This window comes from Anastrepha ludens, chromosome 2 (genome assembly GCF_028408465.1).
Source record: "Anastrepha ludens isolate Willacy chromosome 2, idAnaLude1.1, whole genome shotgun sequence".
NCBI lineage: Eukaryota > Metazoa > Arthropoda > Insecta > Diptera > Tephritidae > Anastrepha > Anastrepha ludens.
Window position 1 is genome coordinate 40,032,468 of NC_071498.1, and position 16,606 is coordinate 40,049,073.

The window sequence follows — 16,606 nt, forward strand, 5'->3', positions numbered from 1 at the left end:
GCCGAGCTCCTCCTCCTATTTGTGGTGTTCGTCTTGATGTTGTTCCACAAATGGAGGGACCTACAGTTTTAAGCCGACTCCAAACGGCAGATATTTTTATGAGGAGCTTTTTCATGGTAGAAATACACTCGGAAGTGTGCCATCTTTATTTTGGTCTTTCGTCGAGATTCGAATCTACGTACTCTCTGAATTCCGAATGATAGTCATGCACCAACGTATTCGGCTGCGGCGGCCGCCTTTATTTCAGTTTACTTGATTCATTAATTTGTATAGGTCTAATTTAATTCCATTTTAATTTTATTTTGCTCATTTTATTTTGATTGGTTAATTTTTATTATACAATATTATAGTATATTATATTTCACTTTATTTATTATATTTGTTGTGTTTGATAATTTTTAAATTTTATAATTTTTTTTTTTATTTCAAATTATTTTATAATAATATTTAGTTTTTATTTGAGTTTTTAACTACTTTTAATTTTTTCGTAAGTTATGTTAATTATTTTTATTATGTATATTATTTTATTTTATTTTGCTGTATTGACTATTTTTTTATGATCTAATGTAATGCTTTGTTTTTATATAATTTAATTTTATTTCAGTTGGTTTTTGTTTATTGTATTAGGTGCTTAGTTCCCCCTGTTTTTTATAAAAATTCAACTTTATTCTGAAAGAATGGTTACAAGTGAATCATTGAAAGTATTGCCCACCGCTGGCTATTACTTTTTCCCCATTTTTCTAGTAGATCTCGTATTCCGTCGCGGTAAAACTGTTCATCTTTTGAGGCTATCAACGGATCAATCCATTTTTTGAAGTCTTCATATGAATGGAACTGCTGGTCAGCTAGACCATATGCCATCGATCTGAAGAGGTGATAATCGGACGGGGCAATATCTGGAGAATATGGCGGGTGGGGTAGGATTTCCCATTTCAGTGTTTCCAGGTAGGGTTTGACAACGTGAGGCCGAGCGTTGTCATGCTGTAGAATCACTTTTTCATGCCTCTCCGCGTATTGCGGCCGCTTTTCGCGCAGTGCTCGGCTCAATCGCATCAATTGAAGTCGATACTGATCCCCAGTGATGGTTGCGCTTGGTTTTAACAGTTCATAATAAATAACACCAACTTGGTCCCACCAAATACATAGCATAACCTTCGCAGCGTGAGCCGAGGCGACGACGTAGAAGCATGACCGAGCAGTCCCCATGACTTTCTTTTCTTTGGATTGCTGTAATGAATCCATTTTTCATTTCATTTTTCGTCACGATGCGATGAAGAAAACCCTTCCTCCCTTCCTTTTTTGCCGCTAGAGCAGTTGTTCACAGGCGAAAAAATGACGTTCAACATCCCTTGGTTTTAACTCATAAGGAGTCCAAGTCCTCTGTTTCTGAATCATTCCCAAAGCATGCAATCACTTGAAAATGAATTGACGGGTAACTCCGAATACTGAAGCAAGCTCTTTTTGCGTTTGAGATGGATCCTCATTGAGCAATGCCTCAAATTCAGCGTCTTCGAAGGTTTTTGGCCTTCCTTCACATGAAACCAATCTCGGCACGTTGTTTCACTTAAAGTAGCATCTCCTTAAATTTTTTTTGTAGCTCTCGATGCGCTTCAGCCGCCAAAACAAAATTACTAATGTGTCCGAGCAGTTTGTTTACCATATGTCTAAGCTTGGCTTATGACGTTTAGGTTATGTTAGAATCGACTAGCACACACCGCTGGCGGAATCTATTGACAAACAGCGGGAACTTAGTTGCGCCCCTAATATATCATATTATTACATTATATTTTATTTTACTTTATTTATGTAACAATTTTTTTAAATTCAATAATTTTTTTAATTGATTTAATTTTAAATCATTTGACTAAATTGGTTGAGTTTTTAACTGAATTAAATTTTCTCTTATTTAATTTATATAGTGTTTTAACATCGTTTATATTATTTTATTTTGTATTATTTTTTACTTCATTTTGTTTTATTTATTATTAGTTTAGAGTAAATTTAGTTTTTTTAATTAGATTTTAGATTTATTTAAACTTATTTTATTTCTGCATATTTTATTTTACTTTATATTTTTATTTTTTGTTTTGAGTACACATTTGATGTATCCAGTTTAAAGTTTTTATGTTATTATTATATTTAATTATTAATATTATTATATTTAAATATTATTTTTTATATTTAATTCAGTTCTTTTTTAGTATTTTTTATTTTATTATATTTACTCATTTTTTCAAAATTTCATTTTATATTATTTAAAAAAAAAAAAATAAATAATTGGCGCGTACACTTCTGTTAGGTGTTTGGCCGAGCTCCTCCTCCTATTTGTGGTGTGCGTCTTGATGTTGTTCCACAAATGGAGGGACCTACAGTTTCAAGCCGACTCCGAACGGCAGATATTTTTATGAGGAGCTTTTTCATGGCAGAAATACACTCGGAGGTTTGCCATTGCCTGCCGAGAGGCGACCGCTATTAGAAAAATGTTTTTTTTATTAATTTTGCTTTCACCGAGATTCGAACCAACGACCTCTCTGTGAATTCCGAATGGTAATCACGCACCAACCCATTCGGCTACGGCGGCCGAGTATTATTTTACCTTACTTTATTTTAGTTATTATATCTTATAATCCTTTATTTCATTTTGTTTTATTTTTTAGTCACTACCTTCTTGCGACATGTATACAATTTTTCCTCGCCACCCTTCATTCAACAGTCAGCCCAGTAAATTTTTATTATGATAAAAATGTTTTGTTAGTCATTGTGGTGGAATGTGGGTGTTCTATGCGGCAGCTCAATAAACTCAGAGCGCTAAATTGCCAATTCTACCGAATGCCTTTTGCTTTAACTTATGGAGCCATTTAACACTCTTGGCCTGTGGCAATGCGTCAGCTTAATGGCAGAGGTCTCGTTGTGGCCATTACTTATTGGTGCTTTATGGCTGAGCATTTTTTTCAGCTTTGTTACACCCTTTTCTAGTAATTTTTGTTAAGAAATTTTGTGCACAAGTAAAAGTGCGGCCTTCAGGCATTCACATTTAAATATTTAGGGATTTTGTAACGCGATTTGTGCATAAAAGCTTGGTCACAAGAATTCGGCTGTCTAATAGCTATTGAAGTGGTTTGGCAAAGCGTGCATAGAGTAAGAAACTTCTCAGTAATACAGAAGGTTTTTCATTAAAATCATAAAATCACAATTTTATCTTATCCCACGATCAGTACTCGAATAAATGCTAAACTACATATGGCTGTCAACTAAAGTTTTATATTGGCACTCACAATGCTGCAAAAAGATTTTTTTTGGCAGTATAGCCTGGAAAGTTAGTAAAAGCATCCACGGCGAGCATTCGCTTATGAAGGCCTAACCAAATCGATTATCGATCCTTTACTGTTTGTTTTGTATATCAACGATCTGCTTAAGCTATTGAAGCACAATAAATTTTAAATATACGCTTATGAGGTTCAACCGCAGGTATTATATCTGAGCTGCCATTTGCCCTCATTGAACCTATGCACAAATAACCTAAACAGTGACTTAGTCCTCGTCAGCGAGTGTGCAGAATTGCACAAGATTTAATTCATACATTCATTTAAATAAGAATGTTTATAAAAATTCGTTGCCGACCAGTTTTCCCAATCCTTTCTTCCCAAAACTTTTTTCCCAATGCTTACTTTTCCCAAAGGCAAATGTTCCCAATTTTTTTCATCCAAACTGTCTTTCCCAAGACTTTTTTCCCAAATACATTTTTTTCCAAAGAGCAAAAAATTATTTATTAATGATATAAAAATTATAAAATGTGTAAAAATTCTTTAGAGGAGTTCTACGCAAAAATACGGTGGATTGCGTAGCCGGAGTCGGACTGATGAGGGTTATTTTTTTGAAGCGCGGCCGAAGGCCGCCAAGGCGAAAAGGAGTTCTACGCAAAAATACGGTGGATTGCGTAGCCGGAGCTGGACTGATGAGGGCTATTTTTTTGAAGCACGGCCTTCGCCAAGGCGAAAAGGAGTTCTACGCAAAAAAAAACAAGTTTGGGAAAAATAGGATTTTAATTGAATTGGGAAAATTGTTTTTGGGAAAATTGGTTTGGGAGTTATTTTATTGGGAACAAAAGTTTTGGGAAAAATTACTTTTGGGAAAAATGGATTGGGAAAAGTGTACGGTAACCATAAAAATTACGATGTTGTCTGCCACAGCTCTTAAGGGAGTAGGGGTAGTCAAAATTTTCAATTTCATTTCAATTGTTTTTTTCACTTTTTTTAAATATAATATCTGAAAAATATTGTGTGAAAATTTGAAGTGAATCCGAAAAATACTTTTCGCGTTATTTATTAATTCAAATCAAAGAGCGCTCGGGCGCTCCGGAATCGATAGCAAAACCTTAAATGCGGTTTTCTCAAAGCTACGTTTTTTTAACTGCTGATCACTGACCTAAAAACCACTTGGTAGATTTCAATAAAATTTATACTGCTTTTAAAAAATGTAAAAAACTCGTGCCTGATCGAAGGATTTTTTTGTTTCAAAAATTTCGATTTTTTTTTAAACAATTACTCGTAGTTGTCGGTTTTTTCCTCGAAAATCTGAAAATTATTTCGTGAGGCCACCTTATTATCTGAGGCCAAGATTATCTATTAATAAAACTAATTTCTCTTGTCCGATTGAATTTAGATGAATCTCCAAGGACTTGTGATTATCACTGCAAGGGACTTCTGGAAAACCGGACTCCACACAAAAAGCGATAACTTTTACAATTATTAATTTTTTTCATTTTCTAATTTTGCTAAAGTCAAGTCGAAACATGATGTATTAATGCTATAATAAAACAATTGACTAGGAAAAAAAGTTATTGAATAAATTAATAATTGAGCTCTGCTATAAAGAATTCTCTATAGTGTAAGGCTGAGTGCATAAAACCAGTAAGCGTTCTCCAATTTTGGCCATTTAATATATGCCTATATTATGTTACCTTAGCATCGTTTAGCTTTTTGGCATTTAAGTTTCCATAGGCTATTGCGTCCAGTGTCAGCAATCCACATCTTGCTTTAAATATTGTTGAGATGCCAGCTAGCAGTGTATCTTCTCTAAAATATGATTCTCCTTTTGAGTAATCGAAGTGTTTATAAATTTCCGTCGAGCGTGATTGTGCTTTCTGGTTTGCCATGTTTAAATTTTTAATTAAATTTTTGATGAAGTCAGGTAATTTGAAAATTCTTTTAATAAAATAACGCTGAAGTTTATTTAGTTCTTCAAATCGCGTATAACCCCAGAGTTGAGCGGGGTATGTTTGTAGGGCTCTACGCACAGCTTCCATTTTGCTTTGTATGCAGTGTTTCGTTTAGCTAAGTAATTGTTTCATGCACAATTAATGCTAGATTTTGCTGAATAATTTCTGGCTTCCACTGGTGTGAGAATGACAACAAAATATTTTGTATTTTGGCACCACTTTTATATATTTGCCTTTGTGTCACAATCTTTCAGTCTCGGCTAGTTGACCGCCATTTCTAAATACCATCATCTCAGATATCTTTCAATTTACTTCCATGTTTCACTCAGCACAATATTATTCCAGTTTTTCTATCAGTAATTGAATAACAGTGGGCTATCTGCCGGCAGGACAATACCATTAGCATATAGAAGAAAGTGTAAGTTTAGTCCATTAATCAGTATACCACCTTCCAAACAGTCGCGCATATCATTTATGCGTAATTTGAAGAACAATACCGAACTAGTCCGATAGCGGACGACCTTGTTTCACACCCATGCGAGTTTCAAAGTAATCTGATACTCAAAAGTCATCTTCAAACTACTCAATCGTCCCGATTGAAACATCTTTTTAAATCTTAAATCCAATACTGTAATATCGAATCGTCAGTTTTTGTGTATACCGTCAGCCTTTCCTTTAAGCTCAGGGACGTTAAAGTCGCATTGTGCTTTAAGGTAGCATTACTCTGCTGATCAGAAGATAATTTGTAACTGCTTGATACTCGGCAGTCCCCTAAACTCTACTCCGTTAAATTTCTGCATAGGGGTCATCATATCAGCGAACGTATCATTCCTCACTGAAAAGTGCATATTTCGTACTATGACATATGAGAAGGAGTGTTGAACGTACTCGTTTGATCGAACTGTCATACGAACACCGACAGCCACCCGTAAACGATCGAGTTTAATCAAAGATGTAAGAAAATTGTAAAAATATATAATTATTGGTCGGGGAGTAAGTTCATAGCGTTTTTATATTTTCTTTTATTTTACCACGATTTATTTGCTTTTTGCCAAACAGTTTTCTTAATTCGATGAGGAACGTCTCAAATCACTTTTGAAGGAGAACGGTCGCTAAACTAGTCGTGAGTTGGCGGAAAAAATTAACAGCGATCATAAAACAATTTTCAATCTTCTTCATTCAATGGGATTTACCGAAAAACTGGGAGTCTGGGTGCCTCACGAGCTCAACGAAAAAAACCAAGAAAGTCGCCTTCAAATTGCTTCTCAGCATCTCGCGCGCCATCGAGCAACACGCGGTCATAAGCAGCTCTTTTTGTACCGAATTGTCACGGGATATGAGAAGAAAGTAGTGGGTGACTCCAGGAGATACGCAAAGCGGAGAGTCAAGCCGGATCTTCATCGAAAGAAGATCGTGATATATGTTTGGAGGGACTGGGAGGGCATGGTGCACTGAGAAATGCTCGGAAAGAATGCCACGGTTAACAAGGAGCTCTATATTTCCCAGCAGCAAGGCATGAATGAGGCTATTCGACTGAACATACCTGATTGACATGATCAAACCATACTCCTTCACTACAACGCCAGGCTTCCTCTTACACAAGTCGTCAAAGCCACACTCCTAGAGCTCGAATGGGGGGTCTTTCAGCATCCACCGTGTTTGCCCGACCTTGCACCGACCGATTACCATCTTTTCCGCTCCCTGCCAAATCATATGAAAGGCGTTACCTTCGATAACAAAGAGGCCCTTAAAAACTGGTTCAACAACTTCTTTGACAACAGACCAGGCGATTTTTGGCCGAACGGCATCAACAAATTGGTCGAGAGACGGGAAGCGGTTAACGGCAACCAACGGCGAATATATAATTGATTAACTTATTGATATAATTATTTGATTTTTGTTTAAATAAAATCTAAAAATGCTACAAACTTATTAATGTTGTGTAAAATATTCGTGAAATTTCATTAAATTGTGTTAAAAATAAAAGCTAAGGTTTAACTTTAAGATTTTATAGGTTTACTCTCAAGTTGTCCTCAAATAGTGTACCCACCCGTATAAACATTTTACCATCAATCAATGTAATTAATTCGAGGAAAAAGAAATCCATTATTTTCTCGGTAGATGGCTGTAGAGATCGATATCTCGTAAAGTATCGATGAAACAATTTAAAGTTTATGGTTATGGTCGTCAAGGTGACATTTCACATAAAAAAAAAATCGTTTGCTGTTTTTGGTTGGCCGAATTACAGGGTGTTAAGAATGGAAGTCAACTAAGAGAATATTCGGTACATTTTAAAGTTTTTCTTTGACAAAGGCGAAAGTGCAAGCCAAGGCCGCTGAAATTGTGAATGGTGCTTATGGTGCCGATATCGCAACAGCTGTACGGAAGTGAAACATGACTGCTCTCAAACACCAACACTCAGATGCTACAATCTTTCGTCAACAGACGCCTCCCCGCCATCTGTAGAATATTCTTGGCGAACATCATCAGCAACGATACGTTGTGGAGATCAACGAATGAGAAACCCATCATATGCCAAATCGAATGCAGGAAGTGGTGATGGATGGGTAATACGCTTAGAAAACCACCAGATAGCATCACGAGAAGGACAGTGGATTAGAACCCGCAAGAGAGCAGGGGACACGGTTGGCTAAAAATTACTTGGCGAAGATCGATGTTGTGCGAGCTAGCAGATGCCAATATCAAATTGGACGGCGCAAAATAACAGGCCAGAATCGTGTACGATGGGGAGTCTTGTCGAGGCTCGAGCGGAGTGAATAGAGATATAAACAATTGTAACAGCTAATTACGTGCAATTTTGGTTTCGTTTCGATTCCATCCAGACAAATTTGATATTAAAGATGAACCTTGCATAGGCAATCCCGTTGTTCAAAATGTCAGTAAAATCACAGAAATAATCGAAGGTGGCCCGCATGTTAGTAGTCGAAGCGTCGCCGCGGAGCTAAAAATCGACCATAGAACGGTATTTGCGCCAAAAATTTTACGCAAAAATAATTTATTTTTTCGCCCCACTAATGGGGAACGCAAACTAATATTATATTTTTAATTGTCTGCACCCTTGGAAGCCACAAGAAGTAGTTAAATACACAAGACCATTTTTTTTGTATATATAAAATTCAATTTATTTTCTTTGTATGACATACACACATATTGCATTTATTTTTATATAGTTTTTTCTCATAATAGTAGCATACAATTACATAACTGTTCACTGCTTTCTTGAGATAAATAATTTATAATTACTTTTAATTAATATATATAATTTATAGTGATATTATAAAAATGTAAAATATATATCATCATTCTCTTAAAAATAGCTACATTTTCTTAAAAATATATGGAAAAATCATGCGCACGTAATTGTGTGCACACGCACACATCCATATGCAGCGAACCGTACATGTATGGAAGTATTAAGTAAATACATTTATGACATCGTAAAAAGACTACACACAAATTCGTCTCCATTAACACTTAAAGAAAATATTTATTTTCAAGTTTATTGCTTGCGGCATTTATTACTGCTTCACTTCTTATCGCCTAACTAAAATATTTCTCGGCTAACAAATACACAAACATACCCACATACTTACAAATGTATTATAAAATTGCACTAATTTTCAATTTTTTTATCTAATCTAAATTTAAATTGCAAAAATACTAAATTAGTGTTGTAATAAAGAAAAAAAAAATACGTATATGTAGATATATCTTACAAAGTAAACAATTTAAAAGTAAGTACCAAAGTTAAAAATAAATTAGTTCCATCTAAATGGCGCACAATAAAATCAGAGATATTTGCAAAAAGCGAGCTCAGCGCACAACGCAACAGCTTAGCGTTAGTACTTGACGATACTTTCAGATCGTCTTAGCGCTTGTAGTCAAATCACATACACCTCACACACACACACACACATGCCTATATAAATATACACACATATACATATGGATGTGCATTGTTCGCCAACAGCCATTCACTTACCCACCCGCGTTTGACTTGCTAACGTTATTATAACAAAATAATTGGCAATAAAAATTTATTTACACTTTCATTATACCTACACACATATACATATATACATACATACATCTATGCACATATATTGCCTACAGTTATTACAAAAGTCTACGTTTCCAGCAACTCTTAAAAAACAGTAAATGCGCTGTTCTTGACACTTTGACGCTTTAACGCTTCGACGCTTCATATTTTGCTACTCCTTAAATTTTGCTTAGTTCGAGTATTCGTATTTGCTTATAGTATTATATGGTTATTAAAATTAACAGTTACTTGTTTTGCCATCATTTACTAATACTTTTATAAGCTTGGCGTTAATTCTGTGGGTGTTTCCTACATTCGTTTTAGGCGTTGAATGTGATTTTGATTAAGTTGCTTTCAATTATTGTTGTTTTATATTTTTTGATCTTTGTATTCTCATAAAATTTATGACAGCTTTACCATTAATTTTTATGGATTACAAAAAAGGAGAGATTTGAATAAATAAAGCCTTGATTTTGCTTAATTTTACTTTTATTAGTTAATGCTGTTATTATAACTGGATTAGATTAATTTCATTCGCTTGTGAGCTGCCGAACACAATACCTGTATTGAATTCATCTTACTTCGACTGATTTACTTGCGTGGTGATTCTGAAAGTGAAGCAAATATAAGATTTATTAAATTTTAATTCGTTTTATGATTTCAAAAAATAAATTTTTTAATGTAGAGCGCCTAGATGTTGTTTTAAGAGAAATATGTAAACATTTTTTTTTCAAAATACGGCTCTTAAGAATATTATGTGAAAAATCACATCATTGAAATGTCTACCATAAGAACGTCTGCTGCAGTCGATTCAGGAATGCCTAATTGTTGAAAACTTCGAGATATCGATGTTGACGGTTGTGCAGAAACACTTTGCGCTACAGCAGCAAAATTATCAATAGAATATCGAGTTCCTGGTCTGCCGCTCATTTCTCTTTTTTCACTAATCTTTGAACTGTCGATTTTTCGGACGATTATTTCTACCAAAAAAATCACGAATTTTGCGATATGTTGTTTTTAAAGATCGGCCACCGTCTAGGAATCATTCACTATTGACATCAAGCGGTCACTTTTGAAAAACACTATTAAAAATGTATGCGTATAATTTTTTAATGATAGAACCTGGGCTACATTTTACATGTTAGATTAGGTTGGGTTGTGGCGATTCTCCACTAGGGCACACACTCAGTCTACTAGTCCTGGAGAACTTGGTCTTATCTTTCTGGTGGTGCAGAAGGCGCAAAATCGTCCCCCTCAATTAGGAAGCTTTAATAGAAATCATTTATCTACGTGCCCGCGCTCGTCGGGCGATTGTGCACGTTAACTTTCGTTCGCTATTCTTACAAATTTCTCTAAAATAAGTAGCTCACATACATGCAAAAGTATGCCCCTGCTATTGACTGTGTACTCATTGCAATGACCAGAAACTTATGTTACTTTTGGGCGAAATAACTCAGATATCTCGTTAGGAGATATGCGGCATTTCATGGTTACCTTGCAGGTTTTCGACTGCTTTGTGAGGGATTTTATGGCTGCCTGGCTGTCAGTGAAAATTTATACTTTAATACTTCAATTACTGCCATTAATTCAGTCTGAAAAACACTGCAGTAGTCGGGGAGCCAAGAGCTGAAAGAGATTGCCAGATGTTTGGAATATATGTAGTATACAGCAGTTGATTGCATTTTTTTCTATTTATTTATAAATTTCGACATTTTAGGAACCAAAAGCAAGAACAAAATGCTTTGCTTAGCTATCAAATTAATTGTCCAGTGCCAGCAGGAATTTGTCAAACTTAAGGACGGTTAGATATTTGCACGTGATAAGCAACTTCTTATAAGCATAAATTGTTAAAGCAGCTGTCAAGTGTAAGTTGCCATTAGTCAAAATTGAGAACGATACAATTTCTGTTTAATACAAGTAATTTCTTCCAGGCCTAAACTATTAAGGCAGCTATTAGCCTACAACTATCAGTGTCCAAAATTGAGGATAAAGAGGAGTCTGCGAGGCTAGAGAAATTCGGGTACCCAAATCCAGATTGTAGGTATCTTAAACACTCTTGAACACATTTTGAGTTATTCGCTATTGATCGAAGAGCTTTGATTGCAGCCCAGCTGCTTAAAAATAAATGGAGGGGTGGCCGATCATGTTTACACCTTTGCCGCCATGCCAATTGCATACGAGTAGCTCTCAGCTTGAGAAATGCTGTTGGTAGTCCATTATATATGTTCACGGGAAGATTGCGATCTTCCAAACGCCTATGACGAAACCAAATTGCTTTCCAGGAAGTGAGCGTTGTCTGTTCTACTTGAGACAGAGGCATGAAGAATACTCGAAAATTAAGTATTTTGATACATTTCTGGATACTGTCACCTTTGCGTCTTGTAGTAAAATTGTCACTGAAGCTTGACGGATGATTAACTATATCCAATCTATGTTACTAATCCAACAGTAGCGTATGTTTTAGGTGGCTACTTTCCCTGGAGATCCAGCCAATTATGAAACTCATGAAATCTCTCAGCTGTGCCGAAAGTGTTAATTTTTTGAACATTTCTACTGAAATTGTTTTTGCCTTCTGGATATGGCGCTATTTGATTACTACTGAGAATCTCCGCTTCTTAACTTTATTTACTATTTACAAAAATACTCACCTTTTCGTGCCGCAACCTCCGGTGATTTCGTTTTCGCATTCCCCGCATCTCTTCCACTCGTTACGCTAATAGCCTGTTGCATTGTGTCACCAGCACTGCTACTTGAAAGACTCAGCAAACGATGACCATGCGAGGCTAGATGTTGACTCAGATGTTGATGATGTTCCGATGACGTGGCATTAGTAGGCCAATGCAACGAATGTTGTACTGCCGAGTGAGGATGATGAGTGACTACAAGAGGTACGCCATCGGGTGGCGTAATACATGCAACATACGAATCTGCGACAGGTACCAAGGGATCAGACATCCATTCGAAAGAGAAGGCTGGACCCAAGGTTTGTAAACCACTGCAATTGGTACCAAGTGGGCCGCTAGGTGGCGCACTTGTTGGGGTAGGTGGTGTGGTGGTGATGCAAGGACTTAGTTCCTGTTGCGTTGATGACGAACTGTCAAGTGAAAGCTTCTGTGCTGATTCCGACCAGGGTGGGCTGGGATTCCATTGATCGATAAAATCAGGTGGATCATTAGGTAATGATTTTTGTATAAAACGTGGGCGTGTAGGCACAACGGTAGCGAAGATTACAGAGGCATGTGACTCGGCCGGTGCAGAGATGAGCGAATGTGAATGCGAATGCAGGTGATAGGGTGTGTCGATTTCAGTTACTGTTGTAGGCGTTTCATCTGTGGCTTCGTCTGGAAGATAAAGTGGTTCCAGCTTGCCGATGGCACGACGCTTTGTTGGCGGTGAATTGAGACGTTGATGATGCGATGAATTCGTACTACCATTTGAATTGATGCTGGAACCATTATTGTGGTTCAAATTGTGGGTGCTGTTGTGATTATTATTGGAGTTATTATGATTAGTGTTAGCATTGTTACTGCTGTTATGACTGCCGCTAGTGGTGTTGTTGGTGTGTGTAATATAGTGTGGCGTAGCTGCATTATGACTGGAGACAGAACTGTTGGCACTACTGCAACGCATTTGCCCATCCGCTTGACCGTTCGCTGGAGAGCGCGCGCCATTCAGGCCAATCACGACTGCGGCACCGCTAGGTACTTGACTATAATCAACCGGTTCCAGACCGAGTCGATGGTGATAGATGTACTGACCGACGGATGTACCATTGATCATACCCGCATTCGCTGCAGCTGTCATCGCCAATGTACCATTGCTTTGCAAGTGTTGTTGCGTCTGTTGACCACTCAAATGTGGCGCCGGGGAGCCTTCCGCGCTGCCGCCACTGCCACTTCCCACACTCATGCTGCCACCGCTTGTCGCGCCAGCAGGCGTATGATATGTCCCATACGACGTCATATGATGGTACTGATGATGCGGATGTTGGTGGGAATGCGGATGCGTGTGCTGATGTGGATGCAGGTGTTGGTGGTGTGGATGATGAACATGTGGATGTGATTGATGCGGATGCAAAGCGGTCGCATAACCAGCTGAAGCGGTAGCCGGAAGTGTGGCAGTTGTGGTGGCGGCGGCGGCTCCCGTGTGATGATGTGAATGCGGATGCGCTGCATGGTGCGCGTGATGATGATAGTAAACCGCAGCCGCGGCGGCGGCAGCCGGTGTTGTAGGTGGCACACGTGTAGGCGCATCGAAAGCGAGTCCAAATTGTATCTTCGATTGCACCGAATAGTAGTGGTAGAGCCACGAATTGGCAAGCATAACCGAAGCTTCGCGCTCGCTATTGATTGAAGAGGCGGGCAGTGCGGTGGAACGCGCGGAGAGAATGTAATTTTATTTTAGGTGGATTGCAAATTGGTGGTGGTGGTGTTGAGTGAGCAAATTGGCATCGCATAGTGGTGTGAAAAATGAAAGAAAAAGAAAAGAAAATATTTGATTGCTTAGTTGGTACTATTTGGGGCTAAAAATAAGTATTAGTTGCAGTTGGTTGTGTGGGTCGGCGAAGACGTGATGATTGCGTGAGAAACGGAAATGAGAAATAGAAATTGGTGCAATCGTCAACGACGTGATTTTATTAGTGGCGGTAAGTAAAATAAAAATTGATGAGTGAAGATGCATAACAAGTAAATATGTGAAATTTTAGGTGGTACCACGCATCTCATACCCAACGCTTATTATGATATATTCTATTGCTATTGGAAATATGTCTATATATGGCTTTTTCGAAGATTTTTGTTCATAAACCTCTTAGGATCGGTATAGCGTCAGTCAGTTTCAAAGAAAGGTACTAAATATCTTTTCTAAATTTTAGCGTGCGTCTTGCGGTTTGGACCGTTATACACATTTTTTCACCACCTCCTAACAGTAGATTGTTTTTTATGAGGAATTGCTAATATTTTATTAAAAGATGAGAAGCTTTATCGCATAGTAGTGCGCGATTGCAGTAAAACAAAAGAAAATTCCTTCTTGCCGAGGATTAGTGACTTTAGGAAAATTAATTATGATAATTAACCTGTGAAGAAAAAATTCGTATTACTCATATAAAATACCAAAATATCTGAGATTTATTCACTAGCTCTTTTATTCACTTTTTTACAAGCATACAATTTAGACGTTTTCAGCTATTTCAGTTGGGGGCCTTGCAGAGACCTACATAGTGGCAAAGGGATGATATTTGTGTGATTCAATCGTCTCTTGTGAGAGAACACGGCAGCTTGACGCAATGAGCAAAACCTTCTAACCCCACTTTGAGATTGCGAGGAAACTTCTGTTAAATCGACAAAATGGCACTTAGTTCAGGTGGTAGGGAATCAAGGCTTGTGCTACACTCAGCACTCATATCGAAACCAGTATAATGACTCCCTCGAAAAGTATGCATTGACTCTGGCTGACTTCTTAATAGAATCTCCATTAATGACAATTCTAGAACCTGACGTTTTAGTAACTCTGCTAAGCCAGTGGAGCATTTTCAGTGGCTACGGGAATTGTATAAGCACTTTTTGCGTTGATGGAGCGACGAATATCTGGACTCCTTTCAGACTAGAAAAAAGTGACAAAGAGTATATATATGAGTATACTCGTATATTCATTGTGCAATGAAAGAACTTGCCACTTTCACATTGGCTGTTCAGAGGCGTTTCGAGGCTGCGCTTTGCTGATGTAGCGTGAAATGCCACATTTATCACTGTATATGGGTTTTGCACTCCGGCACTACTAAAGCTTTCACCTTTCTAGAACAGGACATCGTACATAATTTTAAACCAGCCAGGATGCCTAGTTTCCTAAAGTTTTGTGTACAAGTGCTTCATCTGAATCACAGTGTTAACGTTGTTCCTCGATATTCCTCTATATCTACCAGCAGGTAGCGCATCGAAGAGCTAGATTGCAGGGGAAGGAGCTAGAGCGTTTGCCGTCGTCAAAGTGAAAAAAGTCCAAAGATCTTCCCCAGAATATTTCTCTAACACTCCTCTAACACTGAGGCGTACCTCATCGGATGATGTGGTTAGTCCAAAGTAGCAATTGTTGGCAAGAAATATTCTATTTGAAGACTGACATTGTATCGGTGTTTATGCTGGTTCCTAGATAAACGAAACCTCTTACAACCCTTTTTTTGGGCTCCTACAACCTCGATAACCGAGTGCACCGTCTGTTTGTTTGATGACAGTTGATACTTCATCTCGCCTTCTTTATCCAATTCGGAAAAGGCAGAATTAACATCGCGGTTGTGAAAGCCGATGATGTCAAAATTATTTTGTATACGCCAGCAATTGTGCGTGCTTATAAAATATGGTGCATGAGCGATTAATCTTTGTGGCAAAGAGAGTCATCCTGTCTGAAACCTCATTTGGTATCGAAAGGCTCGGACAGGTTCTTCTCAATTCCGATGGCGGTGCAAGTATTTTTTTTGTCGGAACAGACTAGCAAGTACAGCTCAAACACAATTAAGTCTATTGTACTGCACTCTATTATACTACTTACACTTTTCTTTAAATCTACTTGACCTCCGAAGAAATTTGTGTAGATCTTGTGGTGCCAAGGAGCCAAGGTGGTCGCTTATTAACACATTAGTGCCAAAGGCTTGAGGACCTGATACGAGCGAAGGCTGAGCAGACGCACAGAAAGTGGTTTGCCGTCTCATCCCCTAGTCTAAATGCTGGGCTGCTGGTATTACCCAAACACAGACATCGTTGCTTATGAACAACTTCCCTTCATGCTGTCGAAAGCGGCTTTAAAGTCGACAAAAACATGTTGTGGTTCGGTTTTCCTTTCATGGGTATTTTCCAGGACCTGGTGTATTGTGAATAGCTGGTCAATTGTCGACTTTTCAAGTATAAAGCCACATTGATAATGTCAAATAAATTGAATTGTCATTTTTACTTGGATATGGTATAAAGCGGTTTTGTAATTTGATATCCTCGTTTTTTACTGAAAACGCTTGGCGTCTCCTATGAGGATTTAATAAATTCAATTGAATATTCTGCTACTTCACTATATTTTGGAACGCTTTCTTTTAGAAGTAGTTTCAGTTTTTAATCATGGATAAGTGCAGATAATTCTACGACCATGAATATCGCAGCCAACAAGTCCGAAATCAACCATCGTACATTTCATGCGGCTATCGTTCAACTTCTGCAAGAGCAAACCAAGCTTATAAAGCTTAGAGAAGTGAGCGTCAGCAAGACTGATCAGCGTTTAAATTCTGCTAAATTCCATTTTGAACGCCTGCTTACCAAACATGAAGAGCTTATAAGATAGTTGGCCTTTTG

The 16,606-nt window shown here is 37.7% G+C and overlaps 1 protein-coding gene across 1 annotated transcript in view; it reads right to left on the reverse strand.

Annotated features, from left to right (window-relative positions):
- Positions 1-8,515: 8,515 nt before the first annotated feature.
- Positions 8,516-16,606, reverse strand: part of LOC128859152 (uncharacterized) — a 116,194-nt gene continuing 108,103 nt past the window's right edge. The window contains exons 9-10 of the mRNA XM_054095949.1: positions 11,927-13,620; positions 8,516-9,886 (exon numbers count right to left, since the gene is read on the reverse strand). Of these exons, the coding sequence (XP_053951924.1) occupies positions 9,870-9,886; positions 11,927-13,620 (1,711 nt within the window). The 3' untranslated portion in view covers positions 8,516-9,869. The remainder of the gene's footprint in view (positions 9,887-11,926; positions 13,621-16,606) is intronic.